At 32.4% G+C, this 17,279-nt stretch overlaps 2 protein-coding genes across 2 annotated transcripts; both read right to left on the reverse strand.

The window, feature by feature from the left end:
* Positions 1–820: 820 nt before the first annotated feature.
* Positions 821–4,258, reverse strand: LOC112782339 (serine/threonine/tyrosine-protein kinase HT1). The gene is made up of 4 exons (XM_025824694.3): positions 3,875–4,258; positions 2,668–3,711; positions 1,834–2,289; positions 821–1,380 (listed from the first exon to the last, which is right to left on the reverse strand). Exons 2-4 carry the CDS (start codon positions 3,331–3,333, stop codon positions 1,111–1,113), a joined length of 1,392 nt encoding a protein of 463 aa, XP_025680479.1. The 5' UTR covers positions 3,334–3,711; positions 3,875–4,258; the 3' UTR covers positions 821–1,110.
* Positions 4,259–8,322: 4,064 nt separating this feature from the next.
* On the reverse strand, positions 8,323–11,168 carry LOC112782340 (uncharacterized). Its single transcript, XM_025824695.3, has 3 exons — positions 10,805–11,168; positions 10,409–10,640; positions 8,323–8,962 (listed from the first exon to the last, which is right to left on the reverse strand). The coding sequence occupies exons 1-3, from the start codon at positions 11,099–11,101 to the stop codon at positions 8,502–8,504; spliced, it is 990 nt and encodes a 329-aa protein (XP_025680480.1). The 5' UTR covers positions 11,102–11,168; the 3' UTR covers positions 8,323–8,501.
* Positions 11,169–17,279: the final 6,111 nt, after the last annotated feature.

A 17,279-nucleotide genomic window follows, 5' to 3' on the forward strand; every position in this document is an offset into this window, starting at 1 on the left:
TCAATTACCTTATTTGTCACTTGAAATAAGTCTGCAATGTTTGTAATTCAACATATTTAAATGTAAATTGTGTCTAAATGTATTGATTTATGAACGGAGTCAATTTTCATAACAACATATATAGTGGTTCTTATGAAGTTTAGACCATAGTGACTACAATAGTGGGTGGTGGCTTATTTTGTTGTTAAATTCAGCGATTAATATCTTAAGTTTCAAATTTTACAAGTCAAACAAAACTCAACAGTTAGGTTGTTGTCTCAACATAAATGAGACCATGTACTTTCGTGTCTATGTTTTAATAGACATGTATACCAAAAACAAACTATGTTTTAATAGACATGTATACCAAAAACAAACGCTGCCTTATTGATCAATCAAACTTAAAATTGACTATTACGTGACACCTCCCAGTTTACAAAATTGTTTTGATTAAAACAAAGTTGGCAGTCTTCAATTCACTCATCCAGTTACAAGGCTTCCTAATTTGGCAACTTGGGTTAAAACAATGTGGTTTAGGTCCACCGTCACTAGAGGCAAGGGTAGCACCAAAGGAGGGACCAACTAGCAAGGTTAAGATGGTGAAGATGGTGAAGCTGGCAAAAGCGTGGTGGCCGGAGGTGGGGAGTCGTAATGGGTGGGGATGGGAGGAAAGGGGGTCTGCTAGTAAACAAAGTGTAACCTTGAAATTGATACATAGATATTATATGCCTTATGCCTGTGTCATATTGACCAAGTCCATCACAATCTTCTCGAGATTGTAATGCATCATGCAAAGGGACCAAAAGACACATAGTTTTCCAGAAATCTGCTTAAGAACTAATAAATCAAATCCATTTACCCTCATATTATTTATATTTATACGAATTATAAGTGCATATGCAGCTGACACAAGTTGATAAAAAATTTGTGTGGATGCAATGCACGGCACACACACACACAACCAAAAGAAGAAGAAGAAGAAGAAGCTTTCAACTATGTGCTTGGCCTAAAAATCAATTCCCTGTCACATGAATGTCACAACTAAAACCAGAGAACGTCAAAAACAAACCTTCCAGTTTTTAATACAATGGACCTGGTGGAGTACTACCAAATCCAGGACACTGCAATGATTCATGTGAATTTGGGTTTAGGCACATGGCCATTTGGATACGCAGGACTAAGCTTTTGAATCCAATGCCGAAGACCTTTCTTATGATCATGGGAAAGAGGGTTTTGTACCAGAGTCAGGGTCCCGTCTTGGGCAAGCGAGGATTCGAATTGCTCTAATACCTTAACAATCTGCCAGAAATCCGGCCTCTTATCGGGTTGCGAGGACCAACATTGCTCAATTAAAGCTCGCATAGCAGGTTGGCAGTCAGAAGGAATAACTGGCCTTGAGTTCTGAAAAGATAAATAAATAATAACACGTCACAGAATTACTAGAGACAAGAACTAATAAGCTGCCAAAAAGAAACAAAACTGTTTACCAGAAAACCACAATTACCCCCACATTGGTTGATCCTATGAATTAAATATGCTCCATTTGACTAACCTATCATCTTAAATGGGATATCATTCAAGAAGACATCAGAACTTGTAACCATTTAAGATATGTATATCAATGTTTTAGCTTTATAAATCAACCTGCATAAATTCAATTTAATTTTCTCTTGTGACTGTTCGCCACACATGCCAAGATACATTAATGGTAGCTGCTTTTAGATTTTTCTAAAAATTTGAAAACTAATGTATCTGAACACAGTATTAAAGAACACGATATCACATCATGAAAACCTTGCCCACATGATATTCTTATGAATCAAAGCCTGTACAATTTAATTACAGAGGACATACCTTATTTACTACAGCAAAAGCAGCCTGGATTGGAGTCATTTCCTCATATGGTATTGTTCCAGTCAACATTTCCCATAACATAAGCCCAAAACTGTAGACATCAACCTTTCTCCCATAGGATTTACGTTTGATCATCTCAGGCGCCATCCATCGGTAGGTGCCCGGGTCATCAGCCAATAAATCACAGACTACCTCCTCACAAGCAATTCCAAAATCCGCAATTTTGAGGTGGGAGTCTTCGTCAATGAGAACATTCTCTGGTTTAAGGTCTCGATGAATGACACCTTGAGAGTGTATATATTCCATCCCGCGAGCAATATCTAGAGCAAAAGTTATTAGCTTTTGTAGAGACATAGGTTTGTGCTGCAACTTATGCAAGTATGCCCTCAAAGAACCTTCTGATAGATACTCTGTGATGATACAGTAAACCGGTGGCTTTCTGCATGCTGCTACTAACTGGAATCAGATTAAAATATTTGAGAAAACATATATAAATATTAACAGCATCATTATTACACTACATTATGTCAAATCCATGAGAAGACCATCCATGAGGTGGTCAAACGAGATCTACATGTAAACGGTCTCTCTGTAGACATGATACATGACAGAGTTCAATGGCGTCGTTTGATTCATGTAGCCGACCCCACCTAGTGGGACAAGGCTTCGTTGTTGTTTGTATGTCAACATGATATTAACTTGCAAATCAGACCAAAAAATTAGCTATACCAATCTTATTCAACTAAGGCATGAGAGACAGTGTTTGTAATAGGCATATACTCTTCACAACAGCATACATAGCCATATACCAAAAAAGGGAAAATATCATTTTACCTTTATAACATTCGGATGGTGAAGATGAGATAAAAGGGTGGCTTCTCTAGCGAACTGATTCTCTAACCGAGAAGCCAAGGTTCCATTTTCATCATCATCAGGTACTCTAATAATTTTAACTGCAACAGACTCTTCCTTATATACACCATGATAAAGCCGACTATGAGCGCCATGAGCAAACTTAAGGCCAAGAAACAACTTAGAGAGGTCAACATTCCATCGTTCATCTGTTTCGGTAACCTTTCCTCCTCCACTGTTGTCTAAACACTTGGTCCAGGCTAAATCCTTTTGGTGGTTTGAGTTATTATCTGGTTTCACTAGCCCATTTGGACTATTGGAACGCGATTTCAACCTCAAAACCTTACTTTCCCCAAGCTCCTTGCTCCGCAACTTATCCATGTTTCCCTCATTGCTGGGCTTCCCCCTAGGACCTGGTGTTGAGAACCTCTTTTGATCATGCCGTGCTTCCCTAAAGGTATCAGAAAGCGAAGTTTCGGGCAAGGGTGAAGAAGATCTCTGCGGGTAAGAAGGTCTTGATTTCAGACCTGAATTGTGCTCTGTCTCAATGCTGAGAGGAATAGAAGCAAGTGTCGAAGGATTCAAGCGGTGGCACACAGTATGAGAGAATTTTGTCCTCCTTAACCAAGAATTGTGATCTTCACCCATTTTATTCCCAAGTTTCCCCCCTTCAAAACCTAATTAAAGGTCTCGTAACAAAATTTCAAACTTCTCTAGGCCGCAGCTTGAAAATTGCATTAAAAAACTAGCTCAAAAACCTATATTTCTTTCTTCAGATCCTTCAACAACAACTAGTGCAAAAATCTAAGCAAAAACATCTGATTCTTATCTAGAAAATGACCAACTGATTCAAAACCCCGAAAAAAAAAAACGGAAGGATTGGTTCAAATTAAGAGCTGCAGAGTTACAAAGGTAATTAAGAGGAACACTAATGAGCAATGAATCAAACAGTTGGTGACCTTACAGAAACTCTACAGCCAAACACCCCTTATAGGATCAAAGTCAGATCCCACCTTCCGTAAAAGCCTGGCATAAAGAAGAAAGAAACAAAACAAAACAAAACAAAACAAAACAAAACAAGTATATTATCTAACAGAAAAGGAAAAGAAGAAACAATGCATAATAAACAAAGTGAAGAGAAAAAAGAAAATGACTTTATTCATGAGGAAGAGGTGCATTAAGGTGTTACCTCAAAGGGGATTATAAGGCTTTTAGGAAGATGGAAAGATCAAATCGCCATGGAAGAAAGGGTGTTCCTGGGTGGCTTAATACACATGACGAGGAAGTAGTAATTATAATGCGATGTTGTTGTTGGGAATGAGAATAAGGGTGCAGCAGCGAATCCCATGTTTTGGTGAACGAAAGAGAATCCTTGTTTTGCTCCTCCTCTTCCTTCTATCAGACCGTAGATTACGATTGAAATTGAATTGAATTGAATTGAATGAGATGAGAGATGGCAATGCATGATGCATGATGATGATGTGTCAGTGTGTGGAATAACACTCATCATGGACGTGCTGGTGGAATGTGGGGTCCACCCTTGTGGAACCCACGTGTCAATATCACAGAGAATGTAGTACGGTTGGACTTTCTCATAGTGCGATATATATATGCTTTTTTAGGTGAACACGCATTATTGATGGAATATAATAATCACGAGACCCGAATCTATATTCTAGGGTTTACGCCTCTTGATGGATCTAATAAATTAATCCAGTCCAATACCAAAACAAACTTTACCACTCTGTACGGTTTGCACGGATTCAACTCTATTCTCGTTAATTTTGTTTTCCTTGTTCCGCGAACTAGTAAGTAGTAATCGGCAATTGTGATTAGTTTACTAGTCTAGGTTTTTTAATTCTAATTCCTTAATTGGATCTGGGATTAATCAAATTTGCAATATTTGGGCCTCAATATTTGGACTGGTTATTTGGGCCGTTCATTTGAAATTGGAGTTTAAAATAGTTATGGGTATTATTCAACTATGGACTGAAATAGAAAGGCCGAGAGATCAATCATCAAAGATGGTCCTTAAATGAAACTAGAATCTAATTTAGGTGGCTGCTTATTCGGTGATATATCATATATGGCAAGCAACGTATCTCAAATACGGGTGGCAATAGGTAGAGTAGGGTAGGGTTTGGATCCAACTCTAATTCTACTCGCGGGTTGAGAATATCCCAATTCTAATCCTATCCGTTCTTAACCTGCAGGTACCCGACCCTACCCGCGGGTTACAAAAAATATATAATATTATTATATAACTTAATGATAATTTAAAATAGAACTGATTTTTATGTAAAAAAAAATATTAAATTATCAATTAATATTTTCCTATAATGCATGGACACTGACACGGACACGGGACACGACACGACACGGGACACGTCGACACGCGAATTTTAAAATCTTACATGACACGGGGACACGCATACATATAAAATATAAAGTATTTTTTAGATAAACTGTAATGATATTTTAATATTTTATTGATATTAAAATATAAATTAATTTTTTAAATTATTTTTAATGTCTTATTTTAAGTATATCAAATATTTAAAATATTTTTTGTTTTAATAAATAATAATATATACTATATCTAAATTTATTTTAAGAATATATATTAAGAATAAGACCGGAGACGCTGACACGTGATGGTATTTAGGTGTGTCCAAGTGTGTCCGGAGAAGAATTTTTTATTTTTTATTGAGACACAGTTTGGACACAGCAGACACGCGTGTCGGACAAGTGTCGGTGAGTGTCGTGTCCGACACACAGACACGGCAACTCAGCAAAGTGTCCGTGCTTCATAGATATTTTCCTTTTAATAGTTAAGGATCTTTTATATTTAGTGAGAGGTCTTTGGTTCAACATCCACTTAAAATATATTTTTATATAAATATATAACATAAATATATATAGAGTGCGGGTTAGTCGGATAGGGTTGAGGCTCAACCCGCACCCTACCCGACCCGCACGAGAATCCTACCCGTACCCTATCCTACCCGCTGTGGATCGAATTGGCAACCCTACCCGATCAGATGGGTCGGATTGGATAGCCGCAGATTAGGGGTGCACAGACCCGGCCCGGCCCGAAGGCCCGGCCCGGTCCCGAATACTTTAGGGACTAATTTGGTGTGATTTCATCGGGTCTAGGGTCGGGTACGGGTCTCAAAAATAGACCCGGTCATTGTTTCGGGTCGGGTCCGGGCCATAGCTCGGGTCACCCGAAGTCGGCCCGGTGGCCCGGTCATCATACACAATTAATATTTTGTGTTATTAGTGATAGATCATGACTATTCTTATGTGGAATTTAAGTATTGTAAACCTTAATATTTTGTGTTATTAGTCATTATAAGACTATAAATTAATGTTTTATGTTTAGAATGCATAAGACTTTAGACTAATACATAAGATTGTGTTATTTGTATTGATTTAAATATTAGTATTGATTGTGGTTATGCTTTAGTATTGATTGTGGTTATGCTTTAATTTTGAAGAAGGGTTGGTTCTTGTTATATTTTTCTAAGTGAATTTTACCATGTTAACTAATAGTTGGAGTCTTGGAAATTTAAATTTTTTTACATGCTAGCTTACAAGAAGGTATCAACGTAATGTAATGTTAACGGCCCGGTTTTTACCCGGTTTTCACCCGGTATAATTGTGGCCCGAAAGTGTATTGGTTTCATCGGGTCTAGGGTCGGGTTTGGGTCTAATAAATAGACCCGGTGTATATTTCGGGCCGGGTCTGAGTCACATCAAACCCGGCTTCATCCGGCCCATGTGCACCCCTACCGCAGATAAATACATATTGCCACCCCTAATCTCAAAGCGACTTTCCATTTTAATATAGTCATATAGGGTCAAGGGAAGAAGAACCTAAAGAGAGATTCTTCCTTGGGTCTAGCCGTCTAGGTACAATAGTTTGTTAAGTATAAGGTGGTATTAAACCTACTAATCCAAAGATGACTACTTCTGCCATATTACTTTCATTGTTGGTAACAAAACTTTTAAGAACGATCCTTGGCAATACAAAATAATGTTCGTGATGAAATAAATACAAATTAATAACATTTTCGTTGAGAGAAAGTATAAAAAACCAACTTTACTGTAAGTTCATTTGAATAACTTTTTAAAAATTAGGATTTTAAAGATCAAACCATTGACATCGTGCTCCGATTGCCGCGAGTCTGGTTTATCGGAGTCCAATGAAATCCGCACGTCGCAGTAAAGAGAATTGAAAGCGGGAAGAATGGCAACGCCGTCTAAAAAATTTTTTTTATTTAACTTGGGATGTTTTTTTCAGAAAAAATTATTATAAAAATTTGTTAGAAAGATTTAATTATTAAAAAGAATCTTTAACATTAAAATTATTTAAAAAGACTAATTTTATATTATTTAAAAAAGGACTAAATTTTTTTGTGAAGAAATAAATATATCTTTAGATTATTTTTTATTTATTTCTTTTTTTGTAAACATATTTTTTTTAATTATCTATTATATTCAAATTTTTATTCTTCGTCTATAATTTATAGAGACATTTGTTACTGCCAATCACAAAACATAACATTTGGGAGTATACTAATATCTTACTATTATCATATATAGAGTAGTCAATAATGAATATCAAATAAATTATTCAAAACTTGTGGAATTTGTCTCGAGAGATCTCTTTCTTCAATTATTCAAAGCTTAACCCTTGAATCAAATGCAATAATCGGTGTTGATCTAATACCTTTGTGATAGACACCCGACTCAAAGGTAAGTTGATTTTTCAATGCTGCATTTGGTATACCCTTGCACAAACATTACTATTGAGTAATATGTTTCTTTCAAATTTGTTTTTAGATTTTAATGTTTTTTAGATTCCTCGAAAGCAAGGATATACCAAATACAGCATTAGAAAATCAACTTACTTGCCAGGAGTTGTCTATCACAAAGGTATACAAATATTTCACGCCAGAGACCAATTAGATCAACACCGATTATTGTATTTGATTCAAGGGCTAAGCCTTGAATAATTGAAGAAAGAGATCTCTCGAGACGAATTCCACAAGTTTTGAATAATTTATTTGATATTCATTGTTGACTACTCTATATATGATAATAATAATAAGACATTAGTATACTCCCTACTACTTCCAGGTCTTACGTTTTGTGATTGACAGTAACAAATGTCTCTATGAATTATAGATGAAGAATAAGGATTTGAGTATGATAGATAATTAGAAAAAAAAATAAAAAAAATAAATAAAAAAATAATCTAAGAATATATTTGTCTCTTCACAAAAAAGGTTTGGTCTTTTTTTTTAAATATTATAAAATTAGTCCTTTTAAGTAATTTTAATATTAAAGGTCCTTTTTAATAATTAAATCTTCTTAACCGTCCTTTATTTTAATTTGGTCTAGTCACCAAAAAAAAAATTTGGTCTTCACGTTGATAAAGCCGTTACAAGTTTAAAATTTTATTTTTAACAATTAAATTTTTTTTTAAAAAATGATTACAAATTTAAAATTCTATTTTTAAAAATTAAAAATTTTATTTTTTAATAATTTAAAAAATTTGTTCAAATTGGCTTATACCTAATTGGTTTGGTTAACTAAGGGGATTGGTTAGTTAATTAAGTGACAATAACATTTCAGCGCAACCGTAATTAGAACTGGGCATATATATTATTTTCTACATAAAACATGCATGTGCATGGGACATTTCACATTTGTGAAGCACTCGGAAAGGGTTAACGAATAAGAAAAAGAAAAAAAGGGGGGTAAAAATGCAAACTCTTCATTCTCCCTCTTAATAATAAGATACAATGTTACAAAACCTCAACCGCTGTACAATGCATAGTGGATAGCTTGTCCAACAAATCAACCGTTAACATGGAAGCTCTTGGCTTTGGCTTTGGAATAATCCTGTGAGATTGTTGAGAATATCCCATTGATGATGATGATGATAATAAAGGGGTTGTTGAAGTGTTCCTTTCACATGGACCTAACCACTTAGCTTGCATGTACCTATGCTTTCTCCATGGCCCCATGTGCATTTTCTTTTCTTTCATGCACCTTTTTGCAGCCATGCATAAGATCTTGATCAAGTTCGTTAGTCTCTCCACCTTCCCCACAAACACTTCCGGGAGCCGCCGCACCAGCCGGTTATAGTCCTCGCTTCCCCTCGCCATCTCGAACTCCGCCCGGAAGTTTAGTTCTATCATCACTCTTATTACCTCCCCTTTCTTTGAGCTTGTAGTGTCTATCACATCCAAAAACTTGTGTTCACCTGCACACAGTTATTTTAATATTAAGATTTAGATAAATAATTTAAAAGTGTAGTGTATTTTTATTTAATTAGTGATTATTCATATTGTTTAAAGAGACTTGCTACACATATAAGTCTTTTTGGCATACAAGTTTATATAAGTTAATTCTAACTTAATAAAATTCACTTTTATAATGTAAGAAATAAGAAGAAAAATTTTAAATTATACAAAATTTATCAATACACATACATAAAAAATTTTTAAACAATATAATATAAATGACTTGTATAAACTTGTATGTGTAAATAACTTGTATGTGAAGAATAATTCTTGTTTAAAATGATCATTGTTTACCTAGCACTTCCCATAATTTAATTAAAAGTGATAAATATTTTTTATGAAGGGGTTAGTGACAATAACCAATATCTAATTCAAATGACAAGACGTTCTTATCCATATCAATTTTCTAAGTAACTTTTTTATCCCTAACTCACTTTTGAATTGTGCACCTACCATTCAATATTCTTATGATTTACACTTTAATACTCCCACTAGCTAGGTGTAATCTTATAAAAATAACCCTACAGATAAAGTGTAGAGTTAATTAATAATCTAGTGAGGATTTTGAAAAGGGTAATTAATTTAACACTTTTTCAGGTGAAAACAAAATAAATGGAATAAAATAATTTAATATATGGTGAATATTCATCAATATTTTTATCTAAATATAATAATTAAAAGTAACTAAATAATTTAACATAATACTTATCAATATTTTAATTAGTATTTTCATATCAGTTCCTTAATATATAATTTCTCGGTTTCTCTTTAATAATATCCGTCTTAGATAAAAATAAAAATATTAAAAAAAAAAACTGATTTATATATTTGTGTTGTCGCTGTATTTTTAGTTTTAAAATACTTGGCAAAGAAACAAAGTAATATCAATTATCTGTATTTGTGACTGTAATGTTTGCATATGTCTTTGTATCAATGATGTATTTGATGCATTATTCTTGAAATTAATCTATTCAACTAGTTAGTACATGCATCACAAAACGAAAATAATCAAAGGAAAAAAACAAGACAAAAGGAAGAATATTTGCCTATTTGGTTTCAATCTAATCTTAGACCCACCTTAAAGATTTTTTTTATTAAGAGAGGCGAACAAGTCAAAGAAAATATAATAAGAAAACAACTCCACTAAAAAACTAATTAGAGGTTTAATCAACTAAAACCAACTAGTAATTAAATTAATTTATTAAAAAAATATAAAAAAATTAAAAATTAAAAAAATATCTAATCCTAATTCCTAATAATAACAAACACCCAAATTTATTGTTTAGATTATTTTAGAAATTAAATTAAAAGGAAGTTAACTTATCTTGACTTATGACCTACTTGGTTTCCATAGTTTTCCATAAGGAAAAAAGAATGAGCAAGTTGGAAGACAAAATTGTACAAACCTGAAGGAATGTCTGGTGAGCTTCTCCATTTGGTTTTACAGATGGCACTATCAAAACCTGCTTTCTGAAGCCGCCTTGAAACTTCCCTCATCAAGCAGCTCCGGCACGAGGTGGCCGCCGCCATCTCTCTCCCGCAGCCGCAGACGCTCTCTTCGCTTTGTATTTCTTGAAGCGCTTCTTTGGTTGCATGCCTAATCCTTGACTCCAAAGAACTTGTTCTGCATACATTTGCCTACAACAAAAAATTTTACCTCGTTTACTAGCTGTTGTAAATCGCGAATTTCCAAAAACGTAAACTGATAGAAAGAAACAACATGAATAATTATATCTCTAACCACCACGATAGATAATGAGAACACCACTTTTTCAGATAGAGTAATTTAATTGGTTAATTACCTGCAAAATCTGGTGTTGGTTGTCCCAAAAAGTTCTATTATCCTCAAGGTTACAAGTATCATCATCGTTATCTTGATCATCATCATGATGTTGATCCAACTCGATTTCATTAGAGTCATCACTACTGCAAGCACTATAGATGTTTGCATCATCAAGAAACTCGAATTCAACGTCACCAACAACACAACTTGTCTCATGTTGAGGTTGTTCAACCACGTAGCTGAACTCGAGGGTTTTTACCCTGCGGCGACTCGACAGGAACCTCGTTACTCTACCACCCATGGTTGTTCCACCCATGTTGACTCACTTCCTCACTCACTCTCTCTTTCTTCTCTCTTTAAGCTTGGTTTGGATGATGTTGTAATTTCCAAATGCATTTTATACCGAAATTGTGGCTTAATTGGGCCCACCACAGGCCCAACTATTGGGCACTAATCGCCGCGCACATGTGGGTAAATTCTGGATGCCTACGTGGCGTTATGTAAGTGGTTGGTTCAGATCTGACCAGTCGTGTGACTCGAGTGGAAGTTGGGCCAGACAGCGAGGATCCACGTAGGTGAGGTCCAATAATTTCTCTTCAACCCAACCAGATGGATATACTCGAATATTCATCATCATTTTTTTTCGGGTATTTTATAGGATAACAATTATAATTAGGGTTGGGAATGGGGATGATAGGGTAAGGTTTGGACCATATCCTAACTTTATTCGCGGATTGAAAATTTTATTAAAACTCTATCCTATCTTACTTGCGGTTGAGAATCTCTTAATCCTAACTCTACCCGCACCCTAAAATTTTAAATCATACCCTATTCTATCCTACCCGCAGAAATATCAAATTTTTTCAAAGTAAATATAAAATTCAATCATTTCAAATTTTATACATATTAATAACATAAAAAATAAAAAACTAATGCTCTAAATTACTAAATTAACTAATTAGTTTTAGTGGTTGTTCACGTATTGTAAGTCATTACATAAGGGAGGTTGTAGGTTTAATTCTCACTTCCTTCATTATATATCTAATTTTTATAAAATATGTGTTATATATGAGGTGCGTGTAGGATAGAATATGGTACACCCTAAATCCGTACCCTACCCTACCCGTAACGGGTCAGATAGCCTACCCTACTCGAATGAATTGGACCGAATTAGATACCCGCGGACAGAATATCAATTGCCAGCCCTAATTATAATCGTATTATATAGTACCTAGTAACCAAAAAATAAAAAACGAAATAATTATCAAGCGAGATTTGAAGAAAAATATCTACTATATATATTCGTATAATCAATGTCAAGTATTAGATTCTGTATTCGTATAAGCATGATTCTAATACTCGAATATATTTTTTTAATAAACACATCTGAATTTAGGGCATTAAAATTATGTATTCTACCATCAAACCCCAACCATCCGAATATGCTCGAATATCTTAATTTCTTAACAAATTAAAGTTAATGATCAAACAATATATACAGAAATAATGTTAAGAAATGTTGATGTCCTGAAAAGCAAATACATAATAACCCGGGGTGAGAAATTTAAATAATAATTATATGAACTTTTGTTGATTGGAAATTAGAATGAGTGAGTCGAAGCAATGATGAGATGCAACGTTGCAAGATCAAGGGCGTTGAGTAATGAAGCTTATCCGATTAGGGAGGTAGGTGGGGCCAGTGTGTCCCCTACCAAAATTGGATTTTGGAAGAAAGTGAATTGAAGTGAATTACGCGGCTTATTGTGGGTGGTTTTGTTTCCATAGAATCCCCCACCCATTGGAATTCATCTTCATCATTGTGAACTTCAGGGCCCAAATTTAGGGGCTTCTTTGTAATTTACACCCTTTCAATAATTTTGGTGTCCCCGGCCGCGTCATAAAAGAGCATAATTGGATGAATATGCCTTCTCAAGAATAAGCATTTTAAATTTATTTTTTTAATTCTAAGCTCATGTTGTTGGCTGATGTTTTTACGTGACAGGTAAAAATATTTACAATTCTATTAACCAATGTGATAAAATTGTGAGGGAGAATATTAGCTAATGAGTAATAGTTCACATACTTAATTAAGAGGTTGCGGGTTCGAGTCTCTTATTTTTAATAAAAAAAAAAAAAAAAAGAAAGGAGGTGGCAACTGGCAAGGTCCCACTATCTCCCATCACCAACAAATTAAATAATTAACGAATGTCTATAACTACAAACTGAATATGAATAGAAACAATGAGAAAATATGTGCATTCATTAGCACATGTTCATGCAGCTCATCAACATTAATAAGTTTGGAAACCATAAAGGAATGGAATTTAGCATAAAAACTTGTACTCCCCCACTAAGGGAAAAAAAAAAGACATTTTCCCACAAAAGAAAAATACCCAAAAAGGGAAATGAGACCAAATGGGGCTACCAAATTAATGAAAAAAAAAGAAAAGAAAAGAAGAAGAAGGAGGAGGATAACAAGTAGAAAGAATATTTTTTCATGAACAGTATAATTCTAAATAATTACCTTCATTATATTATTAAATTTGAACTTGTTGCTCTGTCTTTCTCATTTTACTTGTTGTTATTTATACTTTATTTTTACTGTCAATTTTTTAAATTCATCACTAATTATAAATTTCACAATTTTCAAAAATATAGTATCTAAATGAAACCTTACTGGTAAGATCAGTATCCTTTGTTTAATTTATTTTACCATTTTGTCCTTTTTCTATTTGATATAAATTTAAAATGATTTTATTAATTAGAACTAAATCTAGAGGTGCATGCATTTATGTTTTGTGAAGAAGGAAATGGGCACAAATGGAAGTGTCATCTTCATTGAATGATGCTGAAAGTGAACAGCTGAATGCTGACGCGGCAAATTTTGATGAAGAGAACGTGCCTGATAGGGTCGGGGCCTGGACATGAAGAGTGGTGGTTGTGGAGAGACATCACAGTTAGGTCTAATTCATATCATGATTTATGACATGATTCATGCCATTCGAAAATACATTTTAATTTTGATGCAAAATCGTTTTACACGTATATTCTGATAAAACTATGAAAAAATTAAAAAAAATAAAAAATGTATTTTATATTTTTTTTATTAATTATTGGTTAATTGAATTGAATTTTATTATAAATTATGAAAGTAAAATTAAATATATATAGAATATTGACCTATGAAAGATAAAAACAAATAAAGATAAGATAAAAATAAAGATATGATAAGATAAGATAAGATAAAAAGATAATATAAAGATAAGATAAGATAAGATAAAAAGATAATATAAAAATAAGATAATAAGAACTAAAATTGTAACTGAATTTATGTATTTTATTGGACTGAATTTGTGCGTCACGAAACTTTTTTGTTGTTGTCATGAGTTAAGGTGAAAAAATAGTTTAATATATTTTATTATATAATGTCACATTAATAAAAATAATTATATTTTATATTAACTGCATGAATTATCATCTAAGAGAACGTTTATAATTATACAACTATGTAAAATATTTTACACTTTTAGTACATTAATTTTTTTTATATATTAACAAATAAAAGAAAAAAAAAAGGAAGAAAAAAGGGGCCGGAAAAAGTTAAGAGTAAACTTAAGTGAAAGAAAGTTAGCTTTTAATTATTTCATAATAAAAAAAGATCTCATTATTTTATTTAAACGTAAGCAAAGTAAGAGAGGCTTTATATAAGATTACATCTCCATCTAAAATTTTCCCCACAAATTGTTAGCTAAAAAAAGAGTAGCAGTGTAGGCGAGCTAGCTTAATCCATTCTTTTAGTGTTTTATTGGAATTGGGACTAAGATTAGGTTTGAAGAATTGAAGTCTAAATTAAATTTAAAAATGGTGCGTGTGTATACTTTAGCCAAATATTATTGGCTATACATTGCTATCTTTTTTTAGTTTCCACTTTCCATAGGCTTCTAACTAGCCTTTAATTTAGGACATGTTAAATTGAATTTAGTTCTCCAAATAAAAAATTAATAAAGTGATAAAACTCTTATCATATATAATTTTTATTATTTTATTTTAAAAATAATTAATCTCTTACTTTATTATTTTACTCTTTTTATTTTATTTTAAAGATCTTGATCTTATTTAATTAGCACAATGTCGATGAACTTGAAATGTCTTTTAAAAGTTGGTGATGGTGTTAAAATAGGATCTTCACTTATTTCAGAAGTTAAGGCATTAGTCCATTGATTTGAAAATTTTATTTTCAATTCAATCATTACAAAATTTATTTCAAAATGTCATGCATATAAGTAATTTATTTTTATAGTATGTCTGATCATTTAATTTTGGTGACTAATTCACTTAATAAATTTTAAAATATTTCAGATGCTTTTTTGTTATTAACAACTTTTATAGTTACTTTTATAAAGACGTGAATCTTTTAAACATGGAATTAGTAGTTAGTATATTAAATTTATTTAGAGGCTTTTTTCTTGTTTTTTATGGTAGTTTTTAGTTCGATAAGTCAAAATTAATGTGTTATAGATTTAACTTCTATTTAAAGATTTGTCGCTAATCAATACCGCATGCACAAAATAAAATTTAAAATTGTAACGGTTACTTAAAAAAATTAGTGAGATAATATAGAGTTTCTAATAGAACTATCTATCTATCTATCTATCTTTTGGCATATTATACAGAATTATGCAAGTCAATTGGTCAGTGGTGGAGCTTAGTTCAGATAAAGGGAGGCTATGGCCCCCAAATTTTTTATAAAAAATTTAGTAATACTTTTTCAAAAGATAGAAAATAGTTCAATTGACTTAAATATTTTATTATGATTTAAAATATCTAATAAGTTCAATAAACAACACTCTCTCTATCTTTAAGTTCAAATATAAAAAATTAGATATTTTTTATTTATTTAATTTAATTTTTTATATGATAAAAAATAATAGAACATTCAATAAGTATTAATATTATTGTATTTGTATAAATTGATAAAAAAATTCAATAAATATTATAAATTTTAATATTTGTCCTTCTAACTTCTTTACATATTTTACAGGATATCTATTCAAATTTTTATATAAAATAATAATGAAAAATCAAAGAATTGATACATTTTTTAAGAGGAATGCTAATATTTAAGAAGGAGAACATATAACTTTTATAATATCAACACATGTAGATAGTTCTTCTACTTTAATGAATCACGAAAAAAGTGAGATATAACCTTCAAAAGTTCAAAAAGTTACATCTGATGACTTTAACCTTAAGTTTTTGGAACGAGATCTTGAGAAACGGCTTTAAATTTGGCAATATCACCCAAACCAGAGAGATGAGATTAGACGAACTTATCTTAAACGGGGTCCATATAAAAAATATTTTGACAATTATTTTCTATCTGACCCCCAAAATTTTGTTTCAAGTTCCACCACTGCAATTGGTTAAGTGAATTCCTAAATTGCATAAGGATTTTAAAATAATAATTACAAGATTTGAGTTTCTAATTCATTGTAAAGTTGGACCCATCCGGTCATAGTTTACATTCATTTTGATTATTCAATTTAAATAACATGCAGATATTTTTCCTATGTAAACTAACATGGCAGGTGTGGTACAGTTGGTTGAGGTCTTTTGGGGAAGTGTAGCTTATTTCTGAAACTATAAGAGAACTGTTTGAGCGGTAAACCGGTAAATATAAACGAAAATAAGATCAGAAAAAATAGTTGTTGGAGTTCTTTACAGTTATTTGGAACATTTGGGTAGAACGCAATGTTAGAATCTTCAATAATCAAGAAACAGGTGTGGAGTTCGTAATAAGAAAGACAATTCTGAATTACAACGAATGGACCGATAGTGATTTGGTGGTTGATGGCATTGCCAAAAGTTACAAAGATTTTATGGTTTATGTTTTATGTATTTCTATAAAGTACTTGTTGTTTATTCTGTTGTTCCATATTAGTGTGTCGAGCTTATTTTGATTAAAAAAAAAAACATGCAGATATTCCATTACTTCTAATTTATGCATAAAAAACACATTTTAATCCAAAGAGAAAAGAATTTAATTTCCTGTTGTGAACAATGGCTAGTTTTGGGACCGAATACATTCATGATTTTCCATCAATCAATAATCATCCATTGGTGTTTTTTTCTCTCTCCCCCTTCCAATTGCATGTGTTAAAATAAAGAGAGAGTAAAGTCCACAAATTAACTAAAGAACAAAAGAAGAAAACGTATAAAAATTGATTGACGAAGACTTACCAATTGTTTGCAACTGTAGTAGCAGTATGAGATTGGACACGTTGGTCACCCTATTTGTTTTCTCTAATCCAAATCACCAAATGCGACAACAATAATAATAACAACGACCAAAAAAGAGGGGAATATATATATACGGGGACCAAAGTTAGAAGTTGTTATTAACTACTGCTTTTTTATTCTTTTTCTTCTTCTTCTTTTTCTTTACGGTCTAAATAAGTTGTACGATAAATTTTACATTGTTTATAATTTAGTAT

This window comes from Arachis hypogaea, chromosome 20, assembly GCF_003086295.3.
Source record: "Arachis hypogaea cultivar Tifrunner chromosome 20, arahy.Tifrunner.gnm2.J5K5, whole genome shotgun sequence".
NCBI lineage: Eukaryota > Viridiplantae > Streptophyta > Magnoliopsida > Fabales > Fabaceae > Arachis > Arachis hypogaea.